This window comes from Thermobia domestica, chromosome 16, assembly GCF_964235325.1.
Source record: "Thermobia domestica chromosome 16, izTheDome1.hap1.1, whole genome shotgun sequence".
NCBI classification, from domain to species: Eukaryota; Metazoa; Arthropoda; class Insecta; order Zygentoma; family Lepismatidae; genus Thermobia; species Thermobia domestica.
In genome coordinates this window covers 143,195,667-143,206,642 of record NC_137469.1, presented here as the reverse complement: position 1 = coordinate 143,206,642, position 10,976 = coordinate 143,195,667, and the positions used below count along the sequence as shown (strand labels likewise).

The window sequence follows — 10,976 nt, the reverse complement described above, 5'->3', positions numbered from 1 at the left end:
AAAGTATTTTTTTTAGGTGTAAATCTTGAACCCATATGGCAGCACTGGTGCTAGATACAAAAAATTTTGAAATTCAGTTAGGGATTATTTTTTTTTGTAAATTTTCACCCCTACATTTCCCTCAATAATTTCCCACCCCTTGGCAACAATGCAATGTGATTTACACCAAAAAATAGCCACATACATTTTCTAGAAAGCAAGGTCTTAATCATATCAATCGAATAAATGTTTTTTGAGCAATAAGTTACAAACTGAAAATGTAGGAAAACGCCAAAAATGACCTGGGCCCGAAAGGAATAATCACACAATTTTACTCGTATAGGTACAAAGAAACAAACGATTTGTAAGTTACAAGGGCTTCAACTCAAGTTCTGTTGATTATTTCAATAATTTGCAACATAAATCAATAAATAACTGTTGCCAGAAAAAAACAGACATTTGAAAAAAGACATAAAAAAAAATCTCGATAAAGTCTCCGTGAGTCTCATCGCTGATATGATATGCTCTTTTATGTTTATCACCACGGAACGCAAAACACTGCATGCTAATTCATTTTAATAATATAACTCTATATCTCTTCCGAAATCGTTAGAGATAAAGCCTAAGCTTCCTAGAACTTGATACGTCACCACCATCCTGTTCGTCATCATCACACATCAGTTCTTCATCTGTCCTCAGAATCAGGTGCACTTGAAAATATGTCTCATTGAAAATAAAATTTTCATAAAATTAACTTGCTTTATACGACAAATCTTCCATTTCTTTTTATACTTTTAAATTTGTACTTGTTAGAAATCTACTATCCACTGTGAATGGACAGACAGAATGATGAATACCGAGCGGAATTATAATATGAAATGAAATGAAAATGTCTTTATTGAAGCGGGCGAGGTTCAGCCATGGCTGCTCTACCACCTAACCCTTGTCAAAAGAATACAATATTAAACATTACACATCAAAAGGAACAGAAAAAAACTAAAAAAAAATACAAGTAAAAGAATAAATCAGAAAATAAACAAGTGACATATGCAATAAAAAGTATCGATATTGTTGGATTTAGCTAAGCTGTTACATGAAACTGTACATGTCGTAAGTGCCAGAGGCCAGTCGCTGGGATTTCATCAAATGTGATTTTAATGAATTTCGAAATGAATTAAATGACTTTATTTCCGTGAGAGCTTTTGGTATCGCATTCCATACTCTCGGACCTGCTCTAGAAAATGTTCCTTGCACTATCTTCAGTTTAAGTCTTTGTACATTGAATTTCTCACTGTTACGCGTAACGTGAGAGTGAATTTGTGACCGCTTTGTAAATTTACAATATAAATATTGTGGGGATTGAGTTTTAAGGATTTTATATATCAGACAACTATAGCGTAGGTATCTTCTTCTCGACATTGTTAAAATGTCGTTTCTATTTAGCACTGGTAGGATATGTTCCGATTTCTTTAAGTTAAAGGCAAACCTAATGCACGAGTTCTGTATTTTCTGTATAGTTTTAGAATTGTAAACGGAGAGAGATGGTCCATATACAGCGTCACAGTAGTCTAATAACGGTAAAACAAGAACTTGCATGAGATATAATTTCATAGACTGAGATAGAAAGTCTTTGGCTTTGTAAAGTCGACGTAATAAAGTAATAGCTTTATTACACTGAGTAGATATATGATTATTATAGCTTAGTTCCTTATCCAATATGAGTCCTAAGCTTTTCACATGGGTAGAGTAAGAAATATAAGTGTCCATAATTTTTATTTTTAGATCCGATGCCTTGATTTTACTCAACTGTTGTGAGGTTCCTATAATCGTAAATGTACACTTACTTGGGTTGATGGCAAGACCGTTATCAGTACACCATTCAGATACAGAGGTCAAATCTCTATTAACAAGTTCTACAGTTTGTTCAATATTTTGTGGTGATGACATGATGCAAAGTTGTGTGTCATCCGCGTAGCAATGCACAGTAGAGTATTTAATGGAATCTATGAGGTCAGCAATGTAAATATAAAATAAAAGGGGACCCAAGATTGATCCTTGAGGTACTCCTTTGTTTATAACGAGTGCCGAAGATAAGGGATTTTGAGCTGTCCTAAGATATACTTGTTGCTTCCTGCCTAGTAAGTAGCTTTCAATCCAGTTTATGACGGTATCAGAAAATTTATAATAGCTTAGTTTAGCCAACAACAGGTTATGATTAACTAGATCGAAGGCCTTGGTTAGGTCTAAGAGGACTATGATTGCAACTTGAGAGTTATCAACTGCGTTTAATATCCCATCTGTTACCTCGAGCATCGCACTGACAGTACTATGATGCTTACGAAAACCGGATTGAATAATAGGGATAATATTATTATGATTTACATAGTCGTATAATTGCTGGTTTACTAATTTTTCTACAATCTTTGACATTATTGGTAAGATACTAATTGGACGTAGCTCGTTTAAGGAAGTTACGCGGGGTTTCTTTGGTAGCGGTACCACTTTTGCTGTTTTCCAGGCAGTAGGAAAGCAGCCGTTAACTAGTGAATAATTAATTATTTTCGTTAGAGGTGATAGTATGAATGGCAACGCTAATTTGATCATTTTAGTGCTTATTGCATCAAGGCCAGCTGAGTTAGATTTTATGCTGTGTACCGCCTTTCTCACATCGGATTCATTTATTGGGTTAAATAAAAATGTTGTCTGTAGCTGTTGATGTTTTTTAGACAGAAATTTCTTAGTTTGATTGTCAACTCTCTCAGAATTAATAGGAGGCAAACCTGGAAGACTGACGAAATGATCATTAATAACATTTGGATCATTGATTTCACTGGAAAGTGCTACATCATTGTTCCTGTTACAAAGACCCAGCTCTTGTATTACTTTCCATTTGTCTTTAACTGCAGTGCAGTTTTTAATACGATAAGAGAAGTAAGCAATTTTTTCTTGTCGAACCACTGACGTTGTAAAGTTCCTAAGCCTTTTAAACTCTTCCCAATCTTGTTGGGTTTTGGTACGCTTGAACTTGAGATGTGCTCGATCACGCAATTTCATTAATAGCTTGGTATTACTTGAGAGATATGGGAGTTTAGTTTTAGAAAGCTTGATCTTTTTAATAGGAGCATGTACATCGAATATATGTGTTAATGCGTCCTGTACAAAGGTAAGGGTGTTAATGCGTCTTTACCGTCTATTGTTTCAAATGACTCAATGTTTTCCCAGTGTATGTGTTGAGCACCGCTAAAGAAAAGATTTTCATCAAAACTACCATAATCTCGACAGCTAAGAATTTCAGGTTTCGGGCTAGGCGGTTTATTAATATCAAGAACCATGTATATAACACAGTGATCAGAATTTCCAATAGGGGGACTAACACCATGCAACGCCGGTAATATAACGAGTGTGTGGTATTCCCGCTCTTGTTCGTTCAACATAACTTCATTTATCAAAGATCTAGATTTTACAGGAAAGAAAAATACATGATATAATTCTTTGATACATAAGTGTTAATTCTATAGCAATATTATGCAATGAACTTCCACAAGTTTTGACCTCTCTTAAGTCTCCTCGGGGAAAAAATAATCCAAAAATAAATTTTGTTGGAAAACGTACTCTCATGCGACAATAAGATGAGCACTGGGGTAATATTTTTGGCAGTTCTTATTAGTTCCACTACAAACGTGAGGCACACGTTTCCAGCGTTGCCATGCTTTCCAGTACTTCACTACGCATCTGTGCGATATTGCCCATTGCGCGGCATTCCCCCGTGTTCCTTTACAATGTTCTTCTTGTGACGCTTACAGTATACTGTAGTTTTTACACTGATTTGTCACAAAAATATCACAGAACAAGAAGGGAAGTAATTATCAAATAAAAATATAAACAAGAAGACAGATAGAGAAAACCAGTTTTAAACATCCACTTGTGTTTTCAATGTACTTTATTTTAAATATTAGTTGTATGTATCAAATTTAAATATTAACTTATTCTTAAATAAATGCAGAATGTTATTTAGTCTTAAATAGGTTTCGAAACTCACTTCAGTTCGGTACCCCTAAAACAAGGAACTTCCACTTACTGCCTTGTAAAAAAAATAATAAAATAAACTAAAATAAAAATAAATCAATCTGACAGCACTCATGGTAGGTAAAGAATTTCGTAATTCTCAAATTAGAATATTTGTATAAATTTACTGTCCTCAGTATTTATCCAATGGTATTTGTCTTCTTAGAAGGCAATGGGAAAGGATATATAACAGCAGACCAATCCTTAAAGTCAGCCTCATGCCAGTCGATACCATCGCTGCTGTTACCTATCCCCTGATCTTCAACTGTTTTATTATTACAACCTTTCCATACCTTTAATAAAGATTTAATTAGATTTAGTACATGGATGTGAAACAAGTTTTCGATATTATGCAATAAAAATATAATAGCGTATAGAAAATACTTTTTTGCAACTTAGGAATGACTTACGTTCAGTACCGTGGCGTGGGGAGGGGAACGAGCGGGGCTAAAGCCCCGGGCGCCGAAGTAAGAGGGGCGCAAAATTCGGGGGAAGAAAAGATATATACAAAATAGAAGGAAAAGTAATAATAAGTGCTCAAAATCAAGGAAAAGCAGGGTTTATTTTTTAAAATTTTCTTACACTTATTGCCAACTATGGTGGCACTTTATGGTTGGTCTGTCGACTTCACTCATATGTAGGGGGGCGCCGGATTATACTTTCGCCCCGGTGCTGATTTTCCACGGCACGCCACTCCTTACATTTTTTATGAACTATTTTATAAGTATTATGGGTGTTACTGTTAGAACTGAGGTAAACAATAGAGAGTACAAATGTAAATAAACAATCTGTAAAAAACATAATAAAGTATATAAGTTATTAACAACAAATGACATGCTTTGTGCGCCATGTCAATACGTTTTTCTCGAAGAATACAGATAAGACTTTGGTTTCAAAATATTTTGTTCAGCACAATTTCATCTATCGATTGCTTTATGCAGAGGGGGATCTAGATGGTGTAAAGTGGGGGACAGCCAGAATCCAGACTATGGTAAATATATCGTGAGATTACTATAAACTTCCAAAAAATACAAATAATAGGGTAAATTATTTTTGTCACTAAAAAACTGGGGCCTTAGGCCCCCAATCCCAGGATAGATCCGCCACTGTCTTTATGTCTCATCTTCCCATAACATTATACTTATAACTAAAGAGAGCCAAAGTTTTAAGGATATACGGAAATGAAGAGACCAAAATATTATGTACTTTTTGAGAGGTGAATTATGCCGCCTTACATTTAAATCACGAAATGGAAATCTTAAAGTTGTACATTAATAATAAAACAAAGGGATACAAGCCTGGGAGTGTTCAACTGTCATCCCCAGAACTTCCAGTTTTGTGTTGGCGTCACACAGATCCGTCTATGCTGGGATATACTGAAGTAAAATGATTAAAATTTAGAACGTTGGGGATACAAGGAAATGCAACGCTGGCATTGTCTCTTTCTTATAAACACCACCTTTACGAAGACACTTACGTGTCGGGTGGGGAGGATTGCGTGCTACAGTGAACTTTAGAGCTGTGTCGGTGGTAGTTCACTACCAGAAGGGCCACCCCTACCGAATTGGTCTAAACGGAGTAGCCAGTCGAAGAGTGTTCTGGGAGAAGGCAGCAGTTCTAAAGTAGCCAAGTTGGCGGAAATCACAGTGATTAGTACGGCAACTTGGACATTAGTCCCAGGCGTGGTCAGAGTGACTTTAACGGCTGGGATACTGCGGGGTGGAAGGCAACGGGAAGCCACCAATCTATTTTCCCTAGTTTGCGACAGCAAAAATAGAACATATGAACAATGGTCTTTTGCAGGTCAAAATGTAGTTCCGGAGGTAAAATATCCCCCCATTCGGATCTCCGGGAGGGGGATGGCTTGGGAAGGACTATTGGACGAGAAAGTAATAATGGGGGGAAGACAGACAGAGAAAGAAAGACAGGGAAGAGCAAAAGGTTTAGGATAGGGACATGGAACGTACGTACTATGTTACAGGGAGGAAAATTAGAAAATCTTAAAGAAGAAATGAAACAAAATAATTTAGATTTGGTAGGCGTTTGTGAAGTTAGATGGAAAGATAATGGGGTATTGAACAGCGAAGGATATAGAATGTTTTACTCAGGTAATGAAAAGGGCTGTCATAATGGCGTAGGAATAATTCTTGGAAAGTGCTTAAAGGAGAAGGTAGACTTTATTGATGATAGAGTTATGATGTTAAGATTTAAAGGGAAAACGAAGGATCTAGTAGTGATACAGACATATGCACCGACGACTTCGCATGCAAATGAAGAAGTAGAGGAAAATAATGAGAAAATAGAAGAAATTATAGATAGAGAGAAGAAGGGTGCATGCGTAATTCTAATGGGAGATTTCAACGCAGTTGTGGGAGAAAAACAGGAAGGTAGTATCGTAGGCAAATATGGTTTAGGCGAAAGAAATGAAAGGGGAGAGGGACTGGTGAATTTCTGTAGACAGAATTCACTAGTAATTGGGAACAGTTGGTTCAATCAGCACAAGAGAAGAAGATATACATTGAGATCACCAATAGACCGCGGAAGATATCAGATAGACTATGTTATGATTCAGGACAGGTATCGGAATAGCTTAAAGAACGCGAAGACCCTTACCGGGGCTGATATTTTCTCTGATCATAATCTTGTGCTGGAGGAAGTAGATATTCAACTGAAAAATGTAGACAGAAGAAAAGTAGGTAACAAAGTGTTGAATACTGAAAAGTTGAAAAAAGAGAAAATAAGAAAACATTTCGTTGAAAAATTCTAAGAAAAATATTCAAACCAGAAAAGAATAGCCGCAGATAGTAACGCACAGTGGGAATACATTAAACTTTGCTTACAGCAGGCTGTAGAAGAAGCAGTAGGTTACCGCGAACACAAAACGGCTAAGAAACCATGGGTTACAGAGCAGATGTTGCAGAAAATGAGAGAAAGGGAGACGTGCAAACAGGTTGATACAGAAGAGGGCAGAAAGATGTACAGAAAGTTGAATAATGAGTTACGGAGAGAAACAGACAGAGCGAGTGAAGAGTTTGCGAGGACATAGAAGAATTAGAAAGAGTTGGGAAATATGAGGAAATGTACAAGGAGGTGAAATCTACGGAGTTTCGGAGGAAACAAGGGGGTATTATGATGGCAGTAGAAAATAAGAATGGGAAGGTAGTCAGCGAGAAAAATGAGGTCATAGGAAGGTGGAAAGAATACGTTGAAGACTTATATGAGAGTAGGGATAGATCGTGTAGCCTAAATGTTGAAGTAGAAAATGAAGTAGGCGAAGATGATAAAGGATTTAGTATTCTTCGGGATGAGTTTGAAAAGGCTATATCCGAGATTAGGAATGGAAAGGCAACCGGAATAGATAACATACCAATCGAATTCATTAAAAATATAGGAGACAAGGGAAAGAAAGAATTGTTGCGACTATGCAATGAAATATATGAAACAGGAGAATGGCCAAAAGACTTTCTGAAAACGATCATGATACCGATGGCTAAGAAATCGAACCCAAAGAGATGTGAGGATTATAGAACTATTAGTCTCATATCTCATGCAGCTAAAATTCTGCTCCGAATATTGAACAGAAGGTTATATGGAAGAACAAATAAAGATGTTGAGGAGGAGCAGTTCGGGTTCAGAAGAGGCAAGGGCACAAGAGATGCAATTGGATTATTAAGGGCGATCGGTGAAAGATTTATAGAAAAAGGGAAAGAGGTGTATGTTGTATTTATTGATCTAGAAAAGGCTTTTGACCACGTGAATTGGGAATTGTTGTTGGGAGTTCTAACAAAGATAGGGTTGGAATGGAAAGATAGAAGACTCATAAAAAACTTATACATGAACCAACAAGTAAGTGTTAGGATAGGGGAAGAACTGATGGAAGAGAGTGCAATTGGAAGGGGAGTTCGACAAGGATGCTGCTTCTCGCCAACACTATTTAATGTCTATCTAGAAGAGATAGTGAAAAAGAGCCTACATGATGATGATGGTATTTCGGTAGGAGGTAGAATGATTAGATGCATAAGATTTGCAGACGATATGGCGATTCTTGCAGAATCTGAAAAGAAAATCAATAAAATGTTAGAAAAATAAGAAAGGGCTCTGAAGAATATGGGATGAAAATAAATGTTAGAAAGACAAAAGCCATGGTAATTGGAACGAAGGGGTCTGTGTCAAATATAAAAGTAGGAGGGGAGAAAATAGAACAAGTGAATAGTTTTCGATACCTGGGTAGTATTCTTAGTAATGACATGAAATGCGAACGCGAAATAAAAGCAAGGATAGGAATGGCGAAAGAAGCCTTTAGGAGGAAGAAAAGTCTGTTTTGTGGGACCTTGAAGAAAGAGTTGAGAAAAAGACTCATAAAATGCTTCGTGTGGAGTGTTGTACAGTATGGGGCGGAAACGTGGACATTACGTAAAGGTGATGAAAATCGACTGGAAGCCTTCGAAATGTGGGTATGGAGAAGAATGGAAAGAATTAGTTGGGTAGAGCGGAAAACGAATGAGGGAGTGTTAGAAATGGTGGGTGAGAAAAGAACACTTTTAGATATTATTAGGAAGAGGAAGAGAAACTGGTTGGAAATTGCCTAAGAAGAGATTGTATCATGAGGGACGTCCTAGAGGGTATGGTGGCGGGAAAGAGAGGGAGGGGGCGAAGGAGACTACAATTAATGGATGATATTAAAACAGAAAGATCATACGCGAAGACAAATAGGTTAGCGGAGGACCGTGAAGCATGGAAGCTTCTCAGCTGCAGCAAGTGACCTGCCAATAAAGGCAGAATACCTATGATGATGATGATGATATAAAGTAAAGTGAGGCTACTATGAAGAAATATCCTGCCGAGAGAGGAGAGGTGCGTTTTACTTTCAAATGAGCGGATTGCATTGTAGATGGTACGTACTTAAGTCTTAATTTGCAATAGCCAGGGCTTGATTTCCAAAGGTTCGCATATCATGGGCTAAAATCTGTGAAGTTATGATCATATTGTAGGATTTTATATCCTGCGATGTCGGAACGTCCCCTGGAACGAAAAAGAGGATGCGATCCTTCTTTAAAACGCCCCTCAAAATTACCAGAAATGCCCTCCACGGCGTAACTTGAATCTTCAGCGCCCCCTGCAATCTTTAGCTATGCGCCTCTATTTTCGCCCCCTCAAGACGCGGGGGTTGCGGGGCTACTTACGCCTATGCCTCCACCGTAAATTTTACTGGGAGATAGACTTGAGTTCATTGATATTGATCTGGTGAGACAGGAATACCAGATCGAGGAGAACAGGTGGTCATACAAGGCCTACGAAGTTAGAGATTTTGTTTAGGCATATGACAGATACACTAATATTAATATTTATTACTTAATACGAGAATTTTGTCAAAATATTATGAAATATGAAAATTTAAAACGCGCGGCTTAGAATATGAGATATGGCTTAGAATATGAAATTTCATATTTTGATTCTCTTTAATTATAACCTATATATATCTAACTCTATAACCTTCGTGTTGTGTTACGACTTAAAACAAATAAAAATGTAAAAATACATATTGTGATTAGGGTTGCGACCTCTGGAAAATAAATAAACCGGCACCGCTTCAAAATTCCCTATGATATAGGTCTAAGTGTGGAGTGTCTCTGTTCAGACCCATTCGTGGGAAGGGAATGTACTATCGTGAGCAAATGTGCATTACCACCTGTATTCTCCATATCCTGAGTACATTCACTAATAAGCCTAATAGATACATTGTGCTAGAAATGAGAAACTGAAGTTGAAGTTGTTTATTTTATTTTATTTACCAGTAACTGTCACTTCTTTAAATTATCGAAACAGATGAACAACAGTATATTAATCTTAACGTGACAATTTTGGATTTGGAAAATGAAATTTATTCTTTGAACTTATACTTCAATTGCAAGAAATTGCTTTAAGAAGTCCTTTTTCACTCTCAATAAATGTATAAAATTCCTTAGAAATAAATTTCAAATTTTCCCTGATACAGTATCTGTCATCTCTTTAAAATTATCTAAACAGAAGAACAAAATATATTACTTGTTGATAGATGGTGAAAGGCGATAGTTTTGGATCTACAGAATGAATGTTTCTTTTTAAATCTATACTTCGAACTAGATGAAATTGCTTCGAACTAGAAACAAATTTGAAAAAAAAAAAACGGTCATAAAGAGGCTGGTAAGAAGTTTGTACCGGTCACCGGCTTTAATCAAAATAACAGCAATATTTCATGCCAGGCCGGTGCAAAACCGGCCTGTTGGCAACCTTAACTGTGATGTATAATGTCACAGGTCCAAGGGCGACTATCAGGGGGGCAAGGTGGGGCGTTCGCCCTCCCTAGAGGAAATTGTACTTCAGAATATCGAAAATCCAATAGAATTCGTTTACATTAGTTACAGCAAAATTTGAAACTATTTTTGAAACGTCGCTTATACTTGCCCCTTTTGAAAACCACAGCATGGGCGCCCTTGCACAAGTCTCTTGCTGTTTTCTTTTATTGTTGTTATTTTACATGCGTATTGGAATTGTTGTTAGTGTTAACTTAGTATTGTTTATTACTTGTCAATTTGATGTAAAAATGTGTAGAAAGCAGTAAGAAAACGGTCATATAATTTGGCTCTAAAGAGGTATCCAGACTTGTAACAACTGCTCATAACAAAAGACCACACAGTTCTTGATTCATGTGCTGTTAATTAAATGGCGCGACGTACATACCTTTGTAAGAAATTATGATTACGATGTCTTGTGCAGTGGCTGTGTACCGAGTGCAGTTTGTCTTTCCTACTTCACTTGAAAGGAATGTTACATGAGAGTATGCACTAGTTTGGACACTTCACGCATACGTACTAATAATATTAATGTTACCGTTTAATTCAAATACTTGTATGGTATTCATGCTATAGGTCTTTAAATTTTGTTTTGTCGCT

At 36.8% G+C, this 10,976-nt stretch overlaps 1 protein-coding gene across 1 annotated transcript in view; it reads right to left on the bottom strand.

Annotated features, from left to right (window-relative positions):
- Positions 1-3,913: 3,913 nt before the first annotated feature.
- LOC145672643 (adenylate cyclase type 10-like) overlaps positions 3,914-10,976 on the bottom strand; it is a 364,033-nt gene continuing 356,970 nt past the window's right edge. Inside the window, exon 7 of the mRNA XM_081741805.1 lies at positions 3,914-4,337. Within this exon, the coding sequence (XP_081597931.1) occupies positions 4,185-4,337 (153 nt within the window). The 3' untranslated portion in view covers positions 3,914-4,184. The remainder of the gene's footprint in view (positions 4,338-10,976) is intronic.